This window comes from Peromyscus eremicus, chromosome X, assembly GCF_949786415.1.
Source record: "Peromyscus eremicus chromosome X, PerEre_H2_v1, whole genome shotgun sequence".
NCBI classification, from domain to species: domain Eukaryota; kingdom Metazoa; phylum Chordata; class Mammalia; order Rodentia; family Cricetidae; genus Peromyscus; species Peromyscus eremicus.
This window is the reverse complement of record NC_081439.1, coordinates 89189676-89216183: the sequence shown is the minus strand read 5'-3', so window position 1 is coordinate 89216183 and position 26508 is coordinate 89189676. Positions and strand designations below refer to the sequence as shown.

General features: G+C 42.2%; 1 protein-coding gene and 1 long non-coding RNA gene across 2 annotated transcripts in view; one reads left to right on the top strand and one right to left on the bottom strand.

Annotated features, from left to right (window-relative positions):
- Window positions 1-26508, top strand: part of Col4a6 (collagen type IV alpha 6 chain) — a 65408-nt gene that overhangs the window by 13294 nt on the left and 25606 nt on the right. The window contains exons 6-21 of the mRNA XM_059250308.1: window positions 1090-1125; window positions 1304-1345; window positions 2657-2749; window positions 4259-4312; window positions 12063-12122; window positions 13196-13240; window positions 13761-13814; window positions 14517-14586; window positions 15571-15678; window positions 16772-16930; window positions 17945-18049; window positions 19283-19443; window positions 20153-20332; window positions 20869-21052; window positions 25846-25917; window positions 26170-26277. Coding sequence (XP_059106291.1) covers window positions 1090-1125; window positions 1304-1345; window positions 2657-2749; window positions 4259-4312; window positions 12063-12122; window positions 13196-13240; window positions 13761-13814; window positions 14517-14586; window positions 15571-15678; window positions 16772-16930; window positions 17945-18049; window positions 19283-19443; window positions 20153-20332; window positions 20869-21052; window positions 25846-25917; window positions 26170-26277 — 1531 coding nt within the window. The remainder of the gene's footprint in view (window positions 1-1089; window positions 1126-1303; window positions 1346-2656; window positions 2750-4258; window positions 4313-12062; window positions 12123-13195; window positions 13241-13760; window positions 13815-14516; window positions 14587-15570; window positions 15679-16771; window positions 16931-17944; window positions 18050-19282; window positions 19444-20152; window positions 20333-20868; window positions 21053-25845; window positions 25918-26169; window positions 26278-26508) is intronic.
- On the bottom strand, window positions 19250-20994 carry LOC131898986 (uncharacterized). Its single transcript, XR_009376049.1, has 3 exons — window positions 20794-20994; window positions 20074-20182; window positions 19250-19520 (listed from the first exon to the last, which is right to left on the bottom strand). It is a non-coding gene; the product is annotated as an uncharacterized LOC131898986 (long non-coding RNA).

The following is a 26508-nucleotide window of genomic DNA, read 5'->3' as shown; positions in this document are numbered from 1 at the left end:
ACACAGGTTCTCACCATGTAGCCCTGGCTATCCTGGAACTCACTTTGTAGACCAGGTTAGCTTTGACATCACAGTGTCCACCTGCTTCCACCTCCTGAGTGCTGGGATTAAAGGCATATCAGCACTCCAGGCTTGAAACATGCTCTTGCTCAGAGATATTTGTTGTCCTTGTTGATCGTGTTTTGGGGTTTTTTCCTGACCATCCATTCTGTGCCCCTAAAGCTTGCTAGTATAGCTCAACATGAGGTGTAGCCAAGAGAAAACAGATACTTGACACATCTATTGATGCTGTCTGCTCTCTAATTATGCCATGCATTGCTAATTAATCATTCCAACAATTACCATTACCTTTCTAAGGATACTTCTAAATCTTCTCAGCCTTGTATCTTGAACAGCTGTACCTACCTATTTTTTTCTGACACTGAAACTATGTATCATGGGTAAAAGAAGAATATAGCTAGTCAACTCTGCTTCTGGGAAGGCTTTGTCCCCAGGTCAGTCTCACGAATGCCTAAACCCTGCTACTTACTACTATGACTGGACTTCACCAAGTCACATTGAAACATTCCTAGCATGTTATAAGGAATAACACATGTTATTTTTACTGCCTTCACATGAATGTGACTACCAGGCTAATTTGGGAGATTTCAAAAGAACATAAAAGAAATAATGAGAGGGAATGGAGAGATAGATCAAGGGTTAAGAGCACATGCCACTCTTGGGGAGGATCCAAGTTTGGTTCCTAGCACCAACACTAGGTAACTCACAATAACCAACAACTGTCTGTAAACTCCAGGAGCTCCATGGGATCCAATCACCATCTTCTAGCCTTGGTGGGCAGTCACTGCACTTGTGTGCACAAATCCACACTCAGGCACATACATATACACATAATTAAAAATAAAAATCTTTTCAAAAGAAATCATGAAAGATGGAGCTAAAAATCCACTATTCCAGAGCTGGTCTGCATTAATCAAGGAGCCAGCATATCCATGCTATTGCCCAATGTGGCCATGTTTTTTGTTTTGTTTTGTTTTATTTTTGTCTGTAATGAAGAAATACTCACTCTTTTCTTACTTGTTAATCCAGGGTCCCCCAGGCCCAGCTGGACCTCCTGGTCCTGATGTAAGTATGCTTTGGTAGTATTTACATCCTGCCACCAAGTTCTCTAATTTTTTTCCACAAAGATACTGGTTGAAATCTATTTTCTAGTTAAAAAATAAAAATAACACATTCCAATTTAAGTTGCCAGAGATTATTAGTAATTGATTTTCATTTTCCTCCCTGCACCTGTGTGCCCCAGGGAAATATGGGGTTAGGTTTCCAAGGAGAAAAAGGAGTCAAGGTAAATAGATTTTGAAAATACAATCTGCATCTCACATACTCCAAGAAATGTCTCTAGTTACATATATTTGCATGCTTGGATAAATAGGTTTCTTTTCTGTCTTAGAAAATGGCCATTTCCCACCTCACGTAGTTCCCCTATGGGATCCATTGAGAGCTACATGTCCACATGCCACACACATGGACCTTTGGAGTCTTTTCTTTCAAAAATTTTCGCCCTGCTTCCTATGTATAAGTCTATATTGCCTACAAATATACTCTCTTAAGATGTATTCTTTCCTTTTCTTCCACCTAGGTATTTATCTGCGTTTTGCATATTCTATTGCCTGCTCTTTCCTTTTTTTTTTTTTTTTTTTTTTTTTTTTTTTTTTTTTTTTTTTTGGTTTTTCGAGACAGGGTTTCTCTGTGTAGCTTTGCGCCTTTCCTGGGACTCACTTGGTAGCCCAGGCTGGCCTTGAACTCACAGAGATCCGCCTGGCTCTGCCTCCTGAGTGCTGGGATTAAAGGCATGTGCCACCACAGCCCGGCTGCCTGCTCTTTCCTTTTCTTTGCTTCCTGCTTCTCTCTAACCTTCTTTCTCTCTTCCCCCTTACCCTCCTATACACACACACACACACACACACACACACACACACACACATACACACACACACACACACACACACACACACACACACGAACGCACACATGCATGCACACAAACACTCATACACTTATTTCCTCACTCTTCTGTCTCTCTTAATGTCTCTTTTACTATTCTCTTTTCTTCCCTTCCTTCCCATCTTTGGGCCAATCAGACATGTACAACCTTTTGACATTGTGCCACAGTTTTACTAAAAGAAAATCACAGAAAAAAATCTCATAATGTTTTTTTTAAGAGTTTACAATTTCGTGTTGAGACATATCTATAGCTACCTTTGATTGTGTGTGGCCATAAGCAGCCTATGGACTACAGGCTACACAAACCAAATAGAGTCTTATCACTGTTGGCAAGAGGTAGCCATTCCCCTTTCCCAAATCCTATGTGGCTCTCTCACTACCTTTTTGTATATGAGCATGCAACTGTGAATCTGTTTTTCTCTCATCCATTTGCTTTATCCCTCTACAATGATAGTACTAAACACGCTCTCGAGCGTAGAATTCTTCTTATCCCTTATCAATGAAACTTTGGTTTTTCTCCTTGGCACAATGTGGTAAAAAGACCAAAATAATGGACAATTTATTTGTGGATCACAACCAGAAGACAAGCTTACCTTTTGCAAATCTGGTCTGCATAATTACCCTTTGTTCAATGGTCTCTTTGATTTTACAGGGGGATGTTGGCCTCCCTGGCCCAGCAGGACCACCTCCATCTACTGGGGAACTAGAATTCATGGGATTCCCCAAAGGGAAAAAAGGCTCCAAGGTAGGAAACATTTATTATAGGAAACATTAACTGACCCTTTCCTGTTAATACTAGAATTCAAGTCTAGTAATCAGACTGACCTGAGCCAATTCCAAAGTGGGAGTAATGGGTTTTGGAAGGGAAGGCAAAGCCTTCTTTGTTTTGTTCTTGATGGAAAGAATTCTGAAAATCCTGAGTTGTTTTCTGGTGTGTAGATGTGAGTGTACCTGTATCTGACTATTCATTTAAACATTTTTTTATCTCAGGCATGCACATTCAATTTTAATACGCCAAATAAATTAAGACAAGCATAGCATGCTTGGATGTTTTCCCTCTGAACTCCAAACCTCTCAGTATTTAAGTTGTCCACCAAATACATTGAGTATAAATGTTTCCTTTTGAGTTATCATTTTGAAGACATTATTTGCCCTCTAAGCTTTATTCAGTGGTAGAGAGCTTGTGCAAGGCCCTGGGTCCTTTCACAGCACTGGGGGGAAATAGTTGACCTTAAATATAGGGAATATTGTTAACAAGTGGCAGTGGATGATCTAATTTGCCTTACCTGAACCACCAAGGCTGGAGATTATATTTCATAATCTGCCCATTTCTATTAGGATAAACTGTGTTCATGATTGTGTTTCAACAGTTGTATTCTGTTAAAGTGAACTGATATCTTTCAGGAGCCTGCATTTCCTTCCTTCCTGGGGTTCCTTTGAATTTTGTGATTCCATTTCCATGATGAAGGGGCCCAGGTGGAAACAGAGTCTCATTTCTTTAATGTTGTCTTTGTAGACAATTCCATTTCCTCTAGCTCATTGGTTCTCAACTTTCCTAATGTTGTGACCCTTTAATATAGTTCCTCATGTTGTGGTGAACCCTCAACCATAAAATTATTTCATTTCTACTGCATAACTGTAATTTTGCTACTTTTTGTGAATCATAATGTAAATATCTGATATACAACCCCTGTGAAAGGGTTGTTTGAACCCCCCCAAGGGAGTCATGACCCACAGGTTGAGAACAACTGTTTTAGCTTTATATTGGGGAAATTCTTGATTTGGGACCAGTCTAAGAGTATGTAGGAGATTATTTGCCCCTCCAATCTGTCCTAAACCATAGGGAGCTTTTCCACAGCTCATGTAAGATAAATTAGCACTTCAGGAAGAGAGATATTAGAATGTTATGTGTCTCTTTCCAAATTTTGATTCTTAGCCTTGGCTTGAGTTCATTCTTTTCTTTGTAGCCTGTATTTTTGAAGCAGCTTCTTCCACAAGAAATGAAACAACTAACCATTCTGTCTCAGTTCACCTGAATGTTTGAGAATGTATATTATTCATTGACCTTCCATAGGCCAAGGGGCTTCCTAAACTAAGACAACCTGGCAAGCATATGATCTATACCACTGTCCCATGCTGTGATACTCATAATTATTGCTTCCCTACTGAGTGGCCCAAGTACTTTGAAGGAGCCTCTATCATTCATGTTCATTCCTTCTTGCTGCTACTCATGAGCCTTTGGTTAACTTTCCAGGGTGAACCAGGGCCTCCAGGTCTCCCAGGCATGAGTGGCCCTCCAGGTTTCCCGGTAAGTCTTCGCACTTGGTAAACATGTATTCCGGGGTCTTGCTATATAAAAAGCACCATATAAAGCTGACAGGAAGACCTCCACCCATGGTTATTTCTGTGAATGCTACTGTCTTCACTGAACTCCTTGAAGGAAATATTTTTGTTTCCTGACCTCATGGAACTTTTAGCATGGCTCTCCATGCTCAAACTTTAGAGTTAAAACAGACCTAGACTTGCCTTCTGGTCCAAAAATCTCTTAAGATTTCTGATTTTTGTTCTCCTAGCCAGAAAAGAGGACAGTGATAGAGTATATCTGAAGATGAAATGAGATAACACACATGAGAGAAAGCTTTGTACATAGCTGGAACTTATCAAGCATTCAATAAACAATATCTGTTCTGAGTAATCCTAGCTTTACTTTCCTATCTGCCTCCCTAGCTTAGATTCTTACACTCAGCAAATGTTTTTGGAAGGCTACTATGTGCCACGTTTTCTACTGGACTCACAGGCTATAAGAGCAACTAATAAAATTTCCTCTCTGTCTTTGAGATTACATTCTAATGGAAAAATTATAAGGAATGTAGAAAACAAGAGATGAATCAACAACAAATTCATGAGCTGTGATGTGGCTCAGTGGTACACTGTTTGCCTAGCACCCCCAAGGCCCTGGCTTCTATTCCCAGTGGCACAAGGAAAACTGAACAAAAAAAAAAATTCCATACAATGGTGATACATAAAAGATAGAAGATGAATGCTGTGATAAAGCATTGGTAGAGAAACACTTGGGAGAGAGTGGTCAACAAAAGCCTCTCTCATTAAGTCCTATGTAAGCCGAAACCTGTATAATATGAAGGAACAAGTCATGTAAATACGAGAAAGAGTGCTTGTCAACTGAGGGAACCTTAAGTTCCAACACCCTGAGGCTGAAAAGCTCAACACTTCAGAGGCACAGCAGATGAGTGGTCAGGGCCTGGTGTGGTAGCATATAACTCTAGTCCTACCAACTAGGAGGCTGAGGCAGAAGGACTGTCATGAGTTCTCATGGGCTACACAGCAAGACCCTATCTCAAAAATCAAAATAAAGCAAATGAATGGAAAGGAAAGAACAAACTGAGAGACATAGGAATCGGGTCACAGCCAGCTTCAAAAGTCAATTGTGGCTTTTATTTGAAGTGTCATGAGAAGCTATTTGTGAGTATGTGTGTTTGTGTATGTGTGTGTGCACAAGTGTGTGCATGGTGTGTATGTATGTTTATATACGTGTGAGTGCACCTTTGTGTGTAAGTGCATATTCATGCATGTATACATGTGTGTGGAAGCCCAAAGATGACATTGGATGTCTCCCTAGATTTCTCTTCATATTATTTATTGAGGCAGAGTCTCTTGCAGAATCCAGGGCTGTCCCAGGGATCCCTGCCTCTGTCTTCTGAGTGTTGGGATTACAGGGTGTCACCATGCCTTCCTATCTTTTAAGTCAGTTCTGGGGGTCTGCACTCTGCTCCTTGCACTTGCATTGCAAGAATTTTATCCCATCTCCCCATCTCTGGATTGTATTACTAAGATGATTCTGGCTTGGGGAGGGACAGATAGGAGGATCTGGAGCAGTAAGCACAAGTCACTACAACAGCCGAGGCAAAAGATGGTGGTAATAGCTCAGGCCATGGTGATAGCAATGGAAATGGAGGGAAGTGGAAAGATAAACATGCTCTATTTTTTAAGTTTATTTTTTGTTTATTTTTTTATTTTACATACCAACTTCCTCTTCCCTCCCCTTCTCCTTCTCCCCTCCCTCCCCACCTCCTTCCTCAGAGAGGGTAAAGCCTCCCATGTAGAGTCAACAAAGTCTGGCATATCAAGTTGAGACAGGACCAACCCCCTCCCCCTGCATCAAGGTTGAGCAAGGCATCCCTCCACAGGGAATGGGCTCAAGAAAGCCAGTTCATGTACCAGGAATAAATCCTGGTTCCACTGCCAGGGGGCCCACAAACAGACCAAGCCACACAACTGTCACCCACATTCAGAGGGCCTAGTTCGGTCCCATGCTGGTTCCCAAGCTGTCAGTCCAGAGTGCATGAGCTCCTACTAGCTTGAGTCAGCTGTCTTTGTGGTTTTCCCCATTGTGGTGTTGATCCCCCTACACTTGCTCTTATAATCCCTCCTTCCTCTTTTCAGCTGAACTCCAGGAGCTTGACCCAGTGCTTAGCTGTGGATCTCTGCATCTGCTTCCATCAGTTGCTGGATGTAGGTTGTATGATGACAATTAGTCACCAATCTGATTACAGGAGAAGGCCAGTTCAGGCACCCTCTCCACTATTGCTAGGAGTCTTAGCTGGGGTCATCCTTGTGGATTCCTGGGAGTTTCCATGTAGTAAAAATGACAATCTTACCAAAAGCAATCTACAGATTCAATGCAATCTCCATCAAAATCCCAACACAATTCTTCACAAACATGGAAAGAATAATACTCAACTTCATATGGAAAAACAAAAAGCCCAGGATAGCCAAAAGAATCCTGTACAACAAAGGAACTTCTTTAGGCATCACCATCCCTGACATCAAGCTCTACTATAGAGCTATAGTAATAAAAACAACTTGGTACTGGCATAAAAACAGACACGTGGATCAATGGAATCTAACTGACAGACCTATGAACACCTGGTTTTTGACAAAGAAGCTAGCTACATTTGTTATTATGGAACATTGAAATACATACAAAGACAAAGGCATAGTTACTCATTACCTTGCTTCCACAGTTAGCAGCACATAGTCCATTGGAAGCATGGAATCAACAGATTTCATCCTAAACACTTCAGTATTTCTCAAAAATAGAGAGTTTTGAAAACTTGATAATCAGTTCTCATTTAACATCAGTTAAGAAGTCAGAAATCTATGATCATAAATACATCCAGTTTTCAGGTGCCTTGTTTGCATAAGAACTGGAAAGAGGCCACTGCATTGCATTTTCTTGTCTCTTACATGACAAAATGTGTTTTGAAGAAGCTGGTAAAATTTTCATGGATTGGGGTTAGAGACTGGGAGAAAGTGGATAAATCCAGGACAACAAGGCCTGCCCCCACTTGCTGACACAGTGGGAATAACTGTGGACTCCAGTTCTTCCTGGTAGTGCTGTGAAATACTCTGTGTCTCACTGCATGGTCAGGAAGCACGGCCCAGGAACCAGTGGCACAGATTGCTTCCATCAGGATTCCTGTTACCCCACAAACACAAAGGGACACAGAGAATCATTTGTTCTACTCCCTTGATTCTAATCAGTTTTGCAGCTAGTGAATGGGAAAGGAAGTGAGCCATGGTGTTGAAGGTAGAGCACCCTCACCTTGGAATCAACTCCAGCTCTGGGGCTTGGGCAAACTGCTGGGCTACTTTCCAGCAATGTGGTGGTGGCCGTAACTAGTCTTCCTTCTGAGGCCCAATTGCACTGTATTGAAGATTCTTTACAATGCTTTCCTGTACGATGACATAATCTGTAGCTACAGATGACTACGGAGCTCTTGAAATGTGGCTCATCTAAAATGAGATGAGCTGTACCGTAAGCAAATACACACTGGATCTCAAAACACCAGTGTGGAAAGAGTAATTTGAGACAACTCATATTTATGATGGATTTGGATAACTGTTAAAATCGCTATCTCATTTTTAAAGCACAGGTACTAAAAACTGCAAGTACCGTACTGGCTCACATTATATTTCTATCAGATGGCATCTTGCAAGGAGGTTTAGGATAACAATTGTACCTTTCTTTATAGAGCATTCTGTACAGACTCTTGTTACTTGGCATCGTCCTTGTGAGATGAGCAAGTGAGTCCAGGTTTGTCCCTCCTGTCCTGAGCAAGTGAAGAGGCTTGTGCAGAGTCACACAGCTACTTACCCAGAGAGCTGAGACTGCCATTCAGAACTGGGTTTTTGTTTTCTTGGGTTTTTTTTCTCGGAATGAATAAGTGTTGTTTGAGCATTTCTTAACCAATTCTTTTTTTCCTTTTATTGAAAATAGTTTTTTTCTCAACGTAATATATCCTGATTACAGTTTCCCTTCCCTCTACTCCTCCCAGTTTCTCACCACATCCTCTCCCCTCCATATTCACTCCCTTTCTGTCTCATATTAAAAAACAAATAGGCTTCTAAGGGATTATAATATAATATAATAAGATAAAATAAAAACTAACACATTGGAATTGGAGGAAACAAACAGAAGGAAAAGAACACAAGAGAAGTCACAAGAAACAGAGACCCACTCGTTCACACACTCAGGAATCCCATAAAAAACACTAAACTGAGAGCCATGATATATACACAGAGGACCTGGTGCAGACCCATGCAGACCCTGCTTGCCTTTCTATATTGTTGAATGCTGGCCAGTTCAGAATTTGTTTCCTCATACCATACTGCCCCCTGCAGTCCAGTTCACGAAAGTCACCCAGTGGAAGTATTTTGGCTCTCAATCGCCAAGATGTTGTGATCTCTGCTGCTCTGGGATTTGGGATTCACTGTCTCATGCTTCCTCCCTCCCTCCCCCTTTCTTCACTTAGACCTCGGAGGGTTTCCTCCGCGGCAATATCAACGCGTATCCTTTCCTCCTGTAAAAGAGACTGACTGATGGCAACACGTGATGAGAAATCATACTGTTCCCAGCTCCATCTTTTCAAGGTTTCACAGCTCTGGTTGAAAAACCAGAAACCCTGACTGGGAAACAAAGTATCAAAGCTGGGAAATGCTTCCTTTTATATTGCACATTGTATTTCATAGAATGGAATAAGGGAAGCAGTTTTCAGCTTGCCTCTACATGGATTCAGTGGGAGACGGTAGCCAAATCATAGACTGCCTTCACTCCTAACCAGCTTAATGTGGACATTCATCAATACCTTAATATGCCTGACAGAAAAGTTATGAGAGGAAAGGTGATAGCATATGTGAGGCATCCCGAGCTTCTCAGAAGAAGCACATTTCTGGAACCTGGAGCGTCCATCACACCAGCTTTCAGTTACCCATGCTCACTGAAAAGCAAGGCCTTCAGAGGACAGAAATCTCTAGGGAATCCAAAGGATTCCCCCTTCCTTCCTATTTTAGCCCAAATCTTTGCAGGAGAGAAGATGCACAATCTGATAGATGTATGCCTCACATTCTTTCTCTAGTACCCTCTGTGGTTTAAAAATAAATAAACAAATTAATTAATTAATTAAAAGTCCCTGACTTTTTGGCTTGGTCCCAGCTTCACTCATTTCACCTCCCTTGTCCCCAGCAGCACGCTCACACTTGTAGGCCACAGTTCCCTCCTTGGAGGTTGTCGGAACTGTATACCCAAGTGCCCTTTATCCCAGGAACATGGACCCCTGGGAGAAGGTAGAAGGACAGAGTGGTTCTGGGTGAGAGTGGAGATGAATCTGACAAATCCTGAAGGTAACTGTTCAGTAGATCTGAGGGGACTCCTGGGTAGGTGGAGTGTTCTGACTGAGTCTCCTCCAAAACAAAACAGCAGCAAGAGCCCTGAGGCCTGGAGAACGAGGCTGAAAGAGTTAAGCTAGTACCCTAAGAAGGCTTCTGGGCCAAGGGTGAGTAGCCGGGTGGGAGGCCGCCATGACAGGACTGTGCGCCAAGGCCAACTGTAATGGATCAGGTCCCAGGATTTCTAGCTAGAACAGCTTGTTCAGCGAGGTCTCTGTACAGTGCCTCCCTGTGCCGGGAGACAAGCTGAGTCCCGCGGCACAGTATCTTGCCAAGCCATTTATCGTTTATTGGCTCTAACGTAGAGGGAGAGAGATTTCTTTTTTTACGTTTTTTCACATGTTTGTTTTTGTTCATACTTTTCACAAACTCTGGACCTCAAAATGGCGGGGAAAATACAGGTTCTCTCACTTTTTGAAGAAATAAAAGACTTTCTTGTATGTATCCTCCTGGGAAAGATGGATAGAGGCGTGTTACAGTTCCTGGGCACTTTTGTTTGTTTGTTTGTTTGTTTGTTTGTGTATCTTGTGCCGTGGTTCCATTCTCCGCATCACTATTGCACTTCATTCAGCAAGTATTTACTGGCTCACTTTGCACATATGCAGTCGGCAATCACTTGCTTCAGACGGAGACAGGAAAGGCTGTGAGAGAGGTCTTCCACTTAGAAAACTTCCTTTCATACAAGTCTTACGTTTAAAGAGTTTGGGGCAGCACTAGCTGCCATAACATTTTTTGGACAGGTCAGGGAAGGTTGTTTGAATTATTCCACTTTAGAGAACACCAGACACATTCCCTTCCCCCCAACTCCTTCCAGATGCTCCCCCACCTCCCTATACACCCAACTTCATGTTCTCGCTGACCACAGTCCTTTTAAATTACACACTATAGTCAGGAGAAGGACTGAACTCTATAGAAGCAGAGAAGGAAAAAGAGAAGTGGGAACCAAAGCCCTATTTAAACTGCACCCCTCAAAGATACCGTCTCCACAATGAAAAAGCAATAGAAAATCCCACATTTGATTTTTTTTTTTAACTCTTGAGCCTATAAAGCCACAGGAGTATTCATCCATGTTTCAGTACTTGTGATAATACACAGATTATTTAAGAGGAAGAAAAGGATACAGATGGGATCAAGACAATGTTCTCATACCAGCTGAGTCAGGGAACATCAAGGAAACAACTGGAGATATGCCACAGCTACAGTTAGCATCTTTAGAAAAGCTTATATTTGAGAAAGCTTCATTTCCTCCTTTACTCTTCCAATAGGAATAAATGCTGTTTGCTAAAACAAACAAACACAAAACCCATGCTCCAATATGTACAGTTTTAAGCAGTTACAATTGACTTCAGGTAAGTTTCACATGAAAGATTTTATTCACTTTGTTAATGAATATTTCTAAAACCTGGGGGCTGGATGTTGGCCCTGGACCCAGACTTGACAAAGTTCTCTCTCTGTCTGCTTCTTAGATTTCCTGCTTGTTTCTAGAGAGCCCAAAAATTCATACCCATGGCTATAAGTCGTCACTTCTTGTAGCAATGAAAAAGGAACTGATTAACAATCCCCTTTGGTTTACTCCTAGGATGTGACAAGATAACAGTTCCAGTGAGGGACTGTAGGTAGAAATATTCCATTACCATGGAAAAAGATGCCGTGGTTCTCATGTGTATCTAAAGGGTAAAATGTCTTCCTTCTAGTGTAAATTCCCAAACATCCATACAACCTTCCATTGTTCTGTCAGAGTCAAGTTCCTAGATGGCAGAATGCAGCTGGTTCTTCCAGAAAGGGCTCTGGAATCACAGAAGACTCCGCTTTCTTAGTGATCTTACCCTTCCCAGAAGTTTTTCCTGATCTATAAAATCAGAGTGGGAGTTTAGGCATTTTATTATTCCTGTGCTGTTAGCTCATGATGGTACAAGTACATGCAATAGTATTTGGGGGGAAAGGCATTACTTCTAGAACCACAAAGCAACGCTGAATGAATGGTCTAGGGCATATTCATTCTCTATGTGCGCTTTGGCAAGATGTTCAATATAAGGAGCTTCCCTAAGGACTCAGTAGAGGTGGTTTGAAATTGCCTCTTTCCCTTGAGTAGAGCCATGCAACCAATGAGAAAATAAGAAAATAATTAAGATAGAGTCTTGCAAAGTAGCCTTGGCTGACCTGGAACTCACTATGTAGCCCAGGCTGGCTTCAAATTCATGAGAATCTTCCTGCCTTAGCCTCCAGAAAGCTGGAATTACAGGTATGTGCCACCACATCATCCCAATGAGAAAATGAGTGTTATAATTTCTGGCTTCTTTTTTTCCCCTCAGGAGTTTGGATCTATTGGAGAAAAAGGAGAAAGCGGAATCCTTGGCTTGCCAGGACCTAGGGTATGAACCTGGAGTGTCACTTGCCTGTGTCCTTCAAGTCACCTGATCCTTTTTCTTTTTTGAAAGAAATATAGCTCTCTTGTCTTCATTTTGTCTTGTTTGGTCCCTTGCTCATGTAATTTGATAGCTAGCTAAGCTTCTTTTATTTCTCATCTCAACTTTCTGACAGGCTTACCTCTCCACTTATCCCCAATCTTTTGGCTGATTGGCTCCCTTGAACAAGGAATGATGTAGCTGCTACACTTAGGTGGCTCCCCAGCCTACGTGTTACTTCTGACTTTCACATGTAATTTTCTTCCGACCTAAAGAATGGTGCACATGCTTTCTTGCCTTTATTCTTTTATACTCCAAGGGAATGTGGGCAAGAAGTAGAATAAGAATGAAAGAGAGCCAGGTGTAATCTCTATGGGACATAAACAAGACTGAGAACTTCTAGAACACAGTGAATGACGTTTGGAGTCAGCATTTTTCAAAATAATCTTATTTTGAATGGAGAAATAATTATCATCCCTTCTGATTCCTTGCTTTCAGGAACTGAGACCTTGGGTTACAAGAAATTGGTCAACTTTTACCTTACATAAGCACATTTTAGAGAATTGTGTTTTTAGTTTGTCCATGAGGATGTTAAGTCTGAGTATTTAGCAATATTTAGTTATCACTCTTCCATTTTTTTCTCTCCTTTCCCTTATCCTTTGTTTTTAAACTCATAATCACCAACAAAGAATGTTTGGGATAGCAGAAAAGAGGCCATCCAATAGTCTATTTAAAACCTCTGACTTGAAACCAAATCAGCTAAGTATAATACCATCCAACCCTTTGACTAAATTCCTCCTAATACTTAAAATGTTTTCATTTATTTAGTTCTTTAAAAATGTTCCATGAAGCTATTCATCCTGGTGGATTAATGCCTAGGAAAAAGTCATTAAGCCAAGTCTAGGAAGGTTTTCTTACCTGACTTTAGGAGCTACTAAATCCTGAACTCAGGTGGATAACTTTGTTATATAAGTCTAGAAGCTTCTTTTTTTCTGGTGTGATCTATTCAACTTTCCAAGACGTGGTTCTTCACTTTACAGGGGCCCATGGGTTCAGAAGGAGTACAAGGACATCCAGGGAGACAGGTATTTTGATTAATATCTATAAAGCATTGGTTTACAAAATCCTAATCAAAAGATCATCTTGCTTTACTTAACATGGCCAAATGGAGACGTCGCCTATAATGCAACTATAATGCAAATTGTCCACTCTCTTTAGTAACATAATTTTATAATCCTAATGTCTCTCTCTCTCTCTCTCTCTCTCTCTCTCTCTCTCTCTCTCTCTCTCCCCACCCAAGAAGATGGACAACCACTGTTACATTATCTTTTGTGTTTTTCATGCCATAGTGTAGTAATATACTGTGGCATGTTATCAAGGGTCAGCAAAGCTGGCCTACTTGTATCCATACCCTTGTGACTCTTATGCACTTCAATATGCAAATTGACTACCTGATGCTATATTATCATCTGGAAGAATTTGCAAAGCTGTCCACACTCTGAATGACAGCAAGATCCCTGTACTATCCACCTTGGCATAATCCACAGGGCAGCCCACCTTATGTACTTGCACTTGAACTTAGTGCTAACTATGTTTCTATCACAGGGAAAGAAGGGGACTTCAGGTTTTCCTGGAATTAATGGGTTCCCAGGAATTAAGGTAATATCATTGAGAACTACAACTCCAGATGAGATGTGAAAAAGCAAAGGATTCCTATAAATGCCTACTTATGGAGTATTTTTAATATTTTGATGTTTTAGGTGTCACATTTTTCTCAAGAAATGCATGTGCCCCATGCTGTACACAAAGCTGATAAACATTCCTCAGATGCTACCAAAATTGTGTTTAAAATTCTCTATTGACAATGCATCCTATTATTGACTACCGTAGCACCCACTCTGAGTATTCCCGGGAATCAGATTCTAGTCACTGAGCCTGTCTTTGCAGAGAATTAGGACTCTTTTGACTTCCTTTGTCATCAGTCAAACAATAAAGGTAGTAGGTGTTAGAATCTTAAGCCTGCTGAGAACGGAAGGAAAAAATTGAAATCTGGTTGCTTCCTTAGTTGTGTTATCTGTGTTTGTGATACATTTCCCAGGCCCAGAAACAGAATGCCTTATAGTGGTGTTGCAAAACAAAATTGAGATCCCTAGTCCTTGACAAATTTGCAGATGCGGCTACCTTGTGTCACCTTCATCTTCAATTTCTTGTTCTTGGAAATAAACCTCTGAACTAGATTACCCTGGAAATCAGGAGTCAAGGAGGAAGGGACTTTTTACTTTCCTGGTGCTCTGAAGGCACATAGATCTTAGGTAATGTCGCCAAAGGAACTTTGGTGTTCAGTCTATTTAATCTTTACAGGGTGAAAAGGGTGGCATTGGTCTGCGAGGCCCAGACATTTTCACTGATGGAGATGGCGCTGTGATCTCAGGTGCAACTCTTTGTTGATTTGATTGGAGAAAAAAAAAAACAAAGTGGTAAAACCAATATCTCCTGTAACTGTTGAGAGGACACACTGTCATCCACTGGATGACTGACAGTGTCAAGGGCCATTCATGAGTCCTGAGCTTGGAGAATGAATGGAATTCCAATCTCTTAGACAAGACAAGACAGCTTCCCATTTTTTTGTTGATCCGTGAAGACGTGAATCTGGGCTTTCCTATGCCTGAATTTGAGTAACAGAAAGGTTCTCCTGGTAATGCTTAGGGAAGGACTGACATCCTCCTCAGCAGGGCTGCCTTCAGCCTAAGACTATAGAATACTCAGGGTTTCATGGAGATGATCTCAAGCATGCTGCTGATCTAGCTGCTTAGGGCCCTGAGCAGTGTGATACTTAGAAAGTTTGTCCTCTTCCGTCCTTATCCTAGTTACTAGGTATGTTCTACCCTTCCTCTTTGCTTTCACTATACATCTACATGCCCAATGTTGATAGTGGCCTCCAGAGTTCTACTCCAAAGAAACCTATAGCAAAACTGTAAAAAGTGTTGTTAATCATCTTAACATCAACAATAAACATTTAAGGCGGTAACAGTAGCAGTAGAAGAACCTTCCTAGTACTTTCCAGGTCTTGTCAGAAAAGGAAGGCTCTAACAAGACCAAGTTTTAAGTATTAGTAGTAACTTGGTATGATGGTACCTGCCTGTGATCCCAGAACTTGGAAGCCTAAAACAGGAGGAGAGTAAGTTCAAAGCTGCCCTGGGTTACGTAGTGAGATCCAGTTACAAAATAAAATACTGGTGGAGCCTTAGCTCTGGAAGGCCCATTATCCCTTAAGACCATCAGAATCCAGGAGACCTGAGAATAACAACAAAAACTGCCAGGCCCATGACAGTTCCCTGCACCTCTTCTCCAACATTTTGTGGCAAGTGTGAGCATCCGTTTTGGTTTTTTACTTCTTTTTTCATTGTAATGCCAGGTTATCCTGGAGACCCTGGTGTGCCAGGCCTCCCAGGCCTTAGAGGAGATGAAGGCATCCAAGGCCAACGTGGCCCTTCTGGCGCCCCTGGCCTCCCATCGTTAACAGGTGAAGCAAACTAATCCATTTTCGGCATTGATCAGTCTTCTCTGTACTCTATTTCCTAGCATCTCCCTCTCTAACTCAGGATCCAGGCACATACATACCCAAGGTCAAAGGATAGGTAGACTGGTCAGTATGTTCTCCCATAGTTAGCCTAAAGCTAGGGTATTACAGAGAGGGCCTAGGTCAGTAGCTTTCCTTTGCGTTAAATGAGCACCACCGGCAGAAAGACAAGTCCAGACTGCCATTGAGGCTGGAAGTAACTGGAGATCTGGATTGGGTGGTTGGAGCCCTCTCACTCTTCCCCTGGATGTGTCATTTGAGTTTAACAAAGAAGAATCTGTCTATGCTGGATCCTCAAGGTGGCTGCTAAAAGCCTTTATGAGGGGTGGCTAAAGGTGTAAGCCAATTGGAGAGAGTTTCTTGGCACGTGCAAAGCAATGTGTTCTATTCTCAGCATGAGATAGAGAGAGAGACAGATGATAGATAGAAGATAGATAGACAGATGATAGGTAAAAGATAGATAGATAGATAGATAGATAGATAGATAGATAGATAGATAGATCGATCTGCACCCGGACCCTCTTCTAGGCTTAACTCTAGCACAAAATGTCCCCAGGATCCTATGGGTGATACTATTGAACCAATCACGGAAGGAGAAAACCTATATTCCGTTCTATAGGGCGGCGAAAGAGCATGCCAGAGTCTGGAAGGCAGGGCTGTCCCTAGTATAAATGCTCAGACATGTCTATTAAAGTCACTAGTTTCTAAATTCCTTGGAGAGGAGCCTCTGTAAGGATAGTTGTGTTTTGAAGGCAGCCATTCGTAGGAGGTACAATTGGGCCCAGCACTGGAGTAGAACAAACGCAGCAGTCAGAGGCTGAACACCTAGCTTTTCCTCACAAGTTACCCACAGTTTCCTAGGCAGTTAGGCCAATGGATTCCCAAGGGACTTTTCTGACTGTCATGAAAGAGAGGAGCAAATGATTTCCCTAATTCTTCCTTTGTGTTGTCCTGTCTATACACTGCTAACTGGAATATGCCCAAACAGTAGGGTGCTAGAGTGAGCATTTTGTGTGTTTGGGGGCTATCTTTCCAGGTCTTCCAGGTGCCCTCGGGCCTCAGGGATTTCCAGGCCTGAAAGGAGATCAAGGAAACCCAGGACGCACCACCTTTGGGGAAGCTGGCCTGCCTGGCAGAGTTGGTTTGCCAGGCTTACCAGGTTTACCAGGTCTACCAGGCCCATCGGGCCCACCTAGTAAGTTATTCTTTTTTGGTGTTGAGACTCAGGTATGGTTCAGAACCGTTAGGATTTTGACAGGGCCCCTCACAGGAGAAACAGGTCATTGAGGACAGCTAACAGCAGAGGGCAACGATGAAGACTCTCTCCCATCTGCCTCAGCTCCACCTCTACTGACAGGAACAGGAGTGGAGTGCCTGTTTCTTCAAGAAATGAGCAAGCTGATGATGACCAAACACTAACTTCCTTAGTCATCACCCTTCTGTCCTACACGGCTCTCAATGCCCACATCCCCATCACCCCTGCCAGGACTTGGGCTTTTCAGATTCTAGGGAAGCAGAATTGGATTTTCAGAGTTTCCCAAGCTCTGGTCAGGTAGGCTGAGAATCTGAGAAAGGAGAAGCCATGCTTTGATCCTCAAGATGTCTGCTAAAAGCCTTCATGGGGAAGTAGCTAGAGGTATAGACCAGTTTGATAGGGCTTTGGCATGTGCAAAGCAATGGGTTCTTTTCCCAGTATGAGATAACTGATAGAAAGACAGACAGACAGACAGACAGACAGACAGACAGACAGACAGACAGATAGATAGATAGATAGATAGATAGATAGATAGATAGATAGATAGAATATGCATATCTACACAGTGCCTATTCTCCTTAGAGGGGATTCTGGATTGTGAGAGAATCCGCAAGGCTGGAAGTATTGCCCAGCATGTTTCTATGCAGCCTAATTCCCCTGACTACTGCCGATGGCACCTGCTTCCTCTTTGCCCAAATGAAGCTTTCTGGGCTAGAGACTGGCACTACTGAGTTATTGAGTTACTTTGTTCATCTCTGAATCTAGCGCAGTGTGTGGGCAATAACAGTCATTCTGCTGGTAGAGTGAATAGAGCCAAATGAGAGTCCTGTTGGCTCTTCTGCAGCAGACTTGGCAGGCATCCCAGGCTGGGATTTTTTTCTCCTACTCTACTGTGTGTTGAGCCTCAAGGACCCAGGCCTTCGAGACTGAGATGTGTTCTTTTAAATCCTGCAGATCGCACATTTGAGACTGGACTCTTGCCTAGCATGGAGCCTGGATTCCCTGGTCTCCGAGGAGAACGAGGTCCAAAAGGACATCAGGGCCTCAAAGGAGTAAAAGGTGATTTTGTCCCTTCAATTTCTTAGTCCCCTCTCCCCCAAGCCCTAGAGAGACTTTAAGGGGATTGATCAAGACAATAGCCTTAGGAACCTGAACAGAAGTATTCTGGGCTCTTGAGAGAAGATATAGGACTGTTGGAAGTGCTTTAATTGGGGCTCTAAGAATGAAGTTGGAAATTGAGGTCACACAGGACAAAGAAAAAAGAGGCTTATGGGCTGCTCTTTCCACCCCTTGAGCCTGCAGAAGCTATTGTCAGCATTTCAGGGTGCTAACCAGCACAGATAATCCCAGTTTGCAAGGCTTTGTCTAGGCACTGCTTCCCAACACCATTAGCCTTAGGACTCTGTGTAGGTCGAGACCTAAGGTATTTGCTCCAGTAAAACAAGCAAGGTCCCAGCAAGCTGCCTCATACACCAGCATCCCAGATGGTTCATTCAGGAGGTCTAGGATCACACTTGAGAAATACAAATTGATTTTGCCTATTCAAAATGCCTAGGATCAGAAATGATTCTGATTTTGTAGTCTTTGGATTCTGGAATATTACATAGACTTTGACAGATAATCATCCCTAATCTGAAAAATTCAAAATCTCCCTTGCTTAGGATTTCAGAGCATTTATGCTCAGTTTTCACTAATCCAAGGAATAGACCATTCTCTCAGAGTTCCCAAGATCTGTTTCTAAAAGTAAGAAGAGATCCTTCAGGATCATAAGGAAATACAGCCAACCACATTTGTTACCACCTGGCATTCTGCAGACTGTGCTCATGGAAGCACTATAATCGGTTAGGTTATATAATTGTGACTCCTTGGTATGTCTTCAGAAGTGCTTTGTTAACATTGAGCTCGATGGCACATGAGCTTGAGGCTAACCTGCACTACATGTGACCTGTCTTTAAAAAGGCATTTCACTGACGCTCCTATCATCAGTCACATCAGTATATGTGAACTAATTAAATTCTAGACTCTCAGTTGTTTAAGTGGCAATTGGTGATTCTCAGCATGAGACTCAGTGATAGCTGTACCCCACCCAAGACTAGTAAAAACTGACTCACTAGCACAGATGTCTTCTGATGGACAGTGAACTTAGGCTATCTGAGTCTCTGAAAGTCTTTTGATTTTCCCCCAAGGGAAGCCTGTCAAGTCATGGATAACCACTCTTGGAAAAGCACCTATTTTCTTTGTTATTGTCATTTGTGTTTTTATTTGTTTATTTGTTGTCTGTTTTTCCTTCAGGGGACTCTGGGTTTTGCACTTGTGAAGGTGGTGCCCCCAACATTGGACCACATGGGGAACCAGGCCTGCCAGGGACACAAGGTCTCATTGGCCTACCTGGTATTAAAGGGACTAGAGGAGATCCAGGCTCTAGGGGTGCACCTGGCCCAGCAGGGACTCCAGTAAGTCTTAATTAACTTGGGTACAGAGGGGGGAATGGAGGATTTTAAATGTTCTTCACTCCCCATCAATCGTTTTCCTAATGAAAGAAAGAGAGTGATAAAATAAATATATGATAACAATCTCTGAAGATTTTGCTTAAATTCATGCAGTTAGTCAAATCATTTCTTGTTTACCATTGACAAGTAACAAATCACGGTGATAACTGGGTGCACAAGAAATTCCCTCAACAATTGAAAAATCAGGAGCACTCCTTTTGTGAGTCTAAGCTCTAATTGGAAATTGTACTGATGAATTAATGGAGAAAATCTTCTGCAGAGAATAAATTAAGAGCACCTTTGAAAACAAACAAAAACAAAGTAAACCATGGGCCTTGGTCACATGCAGCAATCTGACCAGAGGGTCTTGAAAGCAGCAGCTTTCTGATTTAACCTAACCTTGTCCCCTCCTTCCCTTCCACACAGTAACCTAGGTTTGCCTGGCTGGGTGATATTGCTTAGAAATTAACATGAAGCCCAGTCTTCAGAGATTTCAAAATTTGGAAAAGATACTGAAAATGTGAAGTAATTATCTAAGACAGAGACATAATCACATGCCCAGAACACTGTGAAAATTTATCTTTAAGCACTTACTTTAGGTCATATCTTCGCTAAGCACCAGGATTCTAGGAAGTCTGCATCTCCTGATTATTGCCATTTGTTTCTTTCTCAGGGGTTATTTGGATCGAGAGGTCATACAGGCCTCAAAGGAAAAAAAGGAGAACCAACCATCAGTAGAGGATCAAAACTGTCAGGAGACAAAGGTGACGCTGGTCCCCAGGGGACCCCAGGTATGGCAGGAGCTCCAGGCAAGGATGGAATACCAGGGTTACCAGGGCTTCCGGGCATTCAGGTGAGTAGATCATTCCTGGATGATTAGCTCTATAAATCATCATACTGGACTTAGGGGAGATCTACTGGTCATTACATTACGGAATAAAGTAGAACAGAGTGTCTGACTCCCCCCCCCAACATGTTGACTCCATGCTTTCATTTTGTATAAAATAAGATTTTTGTCTCAGAATACTCATCTCATTTGATAAGCACTAGGAACAATTAACCATATCAATATAAAATGATTCAGCTTCCCAACAGCTCTGTCCTCCAAGCAATCCAGTTGCTTTCTTTGACCTCAGTGGTCATCACTGCCATCCTCACTTCCTGCTTTCTTCCCCTAGCCTCATCTAGAACCTTTTGTCAAGTCAGATCACCCAGAGTTGGCAAGACTCATTTCCACTCAGCAAACTGAGGCTGATCAATAAACTAGAATGACGGGGAATGTTCACAAAACACAAAACATTGTTCACTGACTACCTTGTTACTGTGGTTAGAAGCCTTTCCAGACAAGTCTTTAAATGACCTTTCAGTCTCTTTTTCTTTGTTCTCTAGGGAGACAGTGGATCTGGCTTCCCAGGTGAAAAGGGGTCACCAGGACTTCCTGGTGAAAAGGGCCATGATGGTCCAACTGGACCACCAGGAATTGGGCTGCCAGGACTTCCTGGGCCCCGTGGACTTCCTGGAGATAAAGGAGTAGATGGGTTGCCAGGGCAACAAGGGCTCCATGGAGCTCAGGGTGAGTCATACAATCAGATAGTTTTAGACTTGGAAAATCGACCTTTTGTAGAGTGGCCGTGACTCATTAGGCATGAAATGCGTCATAAAAAGAGATCTGGCTGGCTGTAATCACTACAGTCAATCCTCAAGGGTTTTCAAGTAGGAAATGGATCATAACTGTATTTCGGTAAGTTTATAAGGTAAAACAATGTGTATTTCAGCTCTTCTTAATGAAAACTCTCCTAATTGAGCTATCTGAAAATGTCACAGAGCCACCTAGATGGGTTATGAGCTCATAGTCCATAGGAAAGTTCAAGGAGAGGATGGATGACTCTGTTGTAAATACCATCATAGTAGTTAGTGGGAGGTTTGATAAATAGTTCTCTAAGTTGTATGGTTATACCATCAACAGACAAAAATCTTTCCCAACTGACACAACCTCAGATTACTCAGGGATTCTAACCTAACCCTTGTATGATACTTAACTCCCTTTCCATAAGTTATTTTCCCTCATGAATTTCAAGGATAATAATAGGCAACATTCCTGCTTATATATTATGAAGGTCCCATACCATAACTTGTCTTTTGTACAGTCAGAAAACTTCTTCATCATAGCCCTTGTGTTCTGTGATTTCTATGTTTCTATTCATGGCACCACATTTCTCATAGTCATCGAAGTTTGAAAATTTAAGGTTATCTCATTCTTGGAAATGCCTCACATTATTTCTTTTCTCTTCTTGCTTGGTGACTTCTCATTATCTCATGCCTAGTTTATCAAATACCTATGTGCTTTTGGAGAAAGATAGATGGATGGTTAGATGGATGGATAAGTGAGCAAAAGACCATTTCCTTCGTAGTTTCTCTTCTATTCCTTGCTGACTTTCCTATTCAATTCTATTTACGCACATTGCAGACAATTAAATACCTTCTACCACTTAGCCTTCCCTTGACTGCTACACTGTGCCATTAGTACTTAAATTATGCTTGCTTCTATTAATGGTTTTCCCTTTACCGACAACACTGTAAAGTCTCTGAAAGATACTGAAGAAGGTGATGCTTCTTACCCTCTCAACCTGCCTAGCAGAGTACAGCATTCCTTGAGACTAATATTTACTTGCATGAAAAAAAAAACCCATCCTAAACCTTGAATGAGTAACAAATAAAACTCACTGTGGTAGAACAGGCTGGCCTTGAACTCACAGAGATCAGCCTGCCTCTTCTTCCTGAGTGCTGGGATTAAAGGTGTACACCACCACACGCAGCAAGTACTTCATTTAGAATGTTGTCTCTCTTTTTTCTCTTCAGTAGCTAAATATAACTCACTAAATGTAGTATTTTTTTACAATCATTTAAAAGCACCTTTATGCGTTATAGCCATTTCTGCTGCCACAGAAATGTAAGATGCTGTTCCTAAATGTTGCCTATTCCTACCAGTGATAGCCCAGGACTAGACATCTGCACTGCCAGGGAAGAGCATGTAGTCATCAGAAGCTGTTCAACTTAGTGGTATGAATTATTACAAACTCTGGGAACGCTGACAACAGACAGTCCCTATGGTGTCTCTGGCTCCAGATTCTCAATGTAATCTATCACCCAGGTTATTACTGCAGGGGGCTTCTGTGTACTTGATTATGTGTGGGTGCTGGCACTCCACTCAATGCCCACGATGAATGTGGTTGGCCGGTATATCTGCTCTGTACACAAGACCTCCCTTAGCACTCAACAAACGCATGTCTTGGTTTCATTTTCTGCTGTCCTAATCTTTCCCCCGGTGCAGACTAGAAGAGACTGACACAGAGGGACGCAAGAGCTCACTATGTCTTCAGGGTCTCAGACATGATGTTGGCAAAAAACGCCTTTTCTCTTTTGTTCACATTTGTCTCTGACACCCAAGATATCTTAAATGCTACATTGCACCCTTTTTGGAGGCAGAGTAATTGTGAGGCTTGGATGCAGAGGCTGTCACTGGCCACTGATACTTCTTTAAGGGCTCCTTGGTGCATACCTCCAGGGGACTTCGGAAGAAAGTGGAATGCAGTCCCTGAGAGGGGCTGATTTCCTGCATCACATATGTTGATGGATTGGTGGGTTTCTAATTGAATTTTCTGAACTTTTATTGGGCTATAACTTGCCTTGCAAGGTACATGTGCAAGGAGTCATGCATGTCTGATCTCTGTTATTTAGTCTCAAAACAAATAGAAATAATATAATCTTGAAAACTAGAGGTGCTTTATATTCTAAAGATGAATTTTGATATTCATGGTGAAAATTCTGAATAATGTGGTAATCTGTTGCACTTATAAAGCTCACTTTTGCTTTATTGAGAATGGTCTAAATTCAGGAATGTGAAGCTAAAAACATGGCAATGTAGAGTAAAAGCCAGATACAATACAAATTGATGTGAAGTCCTTAACCTTCCCTCATTTTTAAACCCCTCCATGCAAAATACAATGCAGTGCAGTCTGTGTCAAAACTATGAGGGGGATATTATGGATGGAAATGTGTCCTTGGTTTCTTCTTGTTTCTACGTACCTTCCTCTGGTCACCATTTTTCTTCCCTAGAATGGATGAGTGGCATCAGTTCTATCTTTTAAAAGCTCTGCTCTGATCTGGTTCTCATGGGTGAAAAGAATCTCTGTAACTTGTCTGATAAATTGGGGAGATGGGTGTCTTTACATTTACACTCCACTCAGGGATAATTGTATTTTACTTAGTTTGTTCTGTGACATATGAGTAAGGCAATAGAGTCATGACAGTAAGATACAGACACATTGAAACTGCTGGGCTGTGGAGTTAGTTGGGTGGCAGGATAGTCTTGTGTAGGGTTCCTTCACGACACCAGCTCCAGGGATTGTCTTTTCCCTTCATTCAAAAACTCTGGACCCCAGCAGAGTACAGGACTGTAAGCATCCTCCCAGGGAAGCATCTCACTCTGAGGTGCCTGTCAATAGAACACATTTCCACAATGGGGAAATAATTCTCAGAGATAGCTCTGCCACCTTAGTGTCTAACATGATGGAGGTGGGTATGACAACACATGGCAGAGGATTTGTGCTTATGGCCAGGATCTTTATACCTGTGGGGTATATGACTAGAAGAGCACAAGGTCTGGAAGGCTATCAAGTACCATCGCAAGACTGACTAAGGTAGAAAGCAAGGGATTGACTTATAGGAGCTCCTCTGAACATCTCTCAAGGAAGATGAGAACTGTCGTTCGCTGAGCACGCAGCAGGGTGCTGGGCGCTGTATCGAGTGCTTCCATCTCACAGACACGGTTGGATAGGTAGTTCCCCTTTGACCCACGAGGCTCGGAGAACTTAAGTAGTTGTGTTAATACAGATGTGTAATAACAGAAATAAGACACCAGCTTAAGGTCTGTCTGCCTCCTGAGCCCAGGATAACCAGTGCAATATACCATTCAATTCCCAATCTTGACTTAGGACTAAAACAAGTGAGTTTGTTTGTTTGTTTTATTTATTTAAGCAAGACTTTATATTGGAGAACAAAAGTGAGTAAAAGGAGAAATGGCAGCTACTTGTGTAAGCAGTCTGAATCATAGGCTTTATACATAATTTTCAAAGATAATCCTGTTTTTTAGAGCCATGGTTTTTTTGTTATTGTTTTTTAACAAATGCTACAGATTTTTATTGGAACTATTGGCTCTGTGGCTTAGACAGACCTTGGGGGATTGTTTTAATGAATAGGACAGACTAATTTTAATTAGCATAGCAATTGTTTATAAATGGCACTTGAGGAAGTCCACAAACAATCTGTCCCCGGTAGTTTATTAAACCTCCCCTCTGTGATCCTGCAGACTATTTATTTGCAGTATGAATGAGCAAAGAATTTCCTACTGAAAAGGCTGTGAATGCTAATTTCAGCATCTTGAATACCGAAATTGACTAACTCTATTCCCTGAGTAGCAGAGTTTACAGTTTCCAATAAGGAGCTGAGGAGTCTCGATTTGTCTGTCATGGCCAAGGGAGTGGTCTTAAGTATTTCCTTAGTTTAGACATACACATATCTGAACAATGATGACCAATAAGTTTTAGTAGACTTAAAATGAACTGCTTTAAAAGAGCCCCATGCTTTGAAAAAAACCCTCTTGCAAAAAAAAAAAATGTTGGGGCTGGAAAGATGGCACGGTAGTTTGGAGCACTGGCTAGTCTTCCAGAGGACCTGGCTTCAATTCCTAGCACCTACAGGGAAGCTCACAACCATCCGTAACTCCAGTTCCAGGGGATCCAACACCCTCTTCTGGCCTCCATGGGCACCAGGCACACATGTGGAACACAGACATACAGGCAGGCAAAACACCCATATGCATACAATTTTAAAAATAAATTTATAATTTTTACAAAGGAAGAAGTGGAGGTGTGAACTTGAACAGTTGTAGCTTCAAATTATCCACTCTAATAATGGAGGTATCATGAACCCTTAGTGCTGAAACCTAAGTGCCCAGGCTGGGAAGAGACTCTAAGGGAATGGTGAGCAGAAAGTTGCTGTTCCTGCACAGGCCACCTCTAAGAATCCTTGTTAGGTAACACCCTTTGCCTAGGTGGCTGCTTGCCCAGCAGGCCCCAATGGTTCAATAAGTAATACTCTGGCACCTGAACACTGAGAACAAGGATAAGCAATTGCCCTAGTAGTGCCTCCCAAGAGTTTCAGATGTCAAGCTATTTGTGTGTGCGCCTAGCTACTGAGTGGGGAGATAATGGTTGTCCACTAAATAGAATAGGAGGAAAGGAGCATATGAGGGGAGACTCTTCTCTGACTTGATGAGTTCACAGTTCCATGTGTTATCATTTACAGGAGTCACCTTGCCTTGTATTATTCCTGGGTCATTTGGTCCATCAGGATTTCCCGGAGCTCCTGGACTCCCAGGTATGGAATGAGGCCAGGGAAAGGAAGCACACTTTAAGGGCCTTGAATCAAAGGAAGCAGAGGACCCCAACAGCACATGAGGGTTCTGCTGAGGGCGTTCCTGGCGACTGAGGAAACAGCTGCTGGAGAGTGTGGTGTGGGGAAGTGAGACTGGGGAAGCCGGCAAAGAGTAGAATTGTGCACTAAACATCATGAGTCGAGCCTATCTGTGCTAGTGTTCCTTTCCCTCACTACCTTCACTTGGGGTTTCAGGCTCTAAAGGAGCTCGGGGCCTCCCTGGAATTCCAGGCAAGCCTGGCACTCATGGAAGTAAAGGAGGGCCCGGAAGTCCGGGCTTAATTCATCTCCCAGGACTGCCAGGTAAGGAAAGAAGGCATCCCTTTTGCGGCTGTTATGTTTGGATGGTTTTCACTCTCCACTGATGACAATAAGCTAGGTCTGCTCTCTGGTGTGGCTGAAATGCTTTGATTCCACTTGCAGTAAAAATGCAATGGAGAGCCGTAGAATGAGGACATAACACGACAATAAGGGCCATGCAAAACCAATGAAGGCAACCTCTTAACTCTCAGATGAGGAAACTAATACTTCACA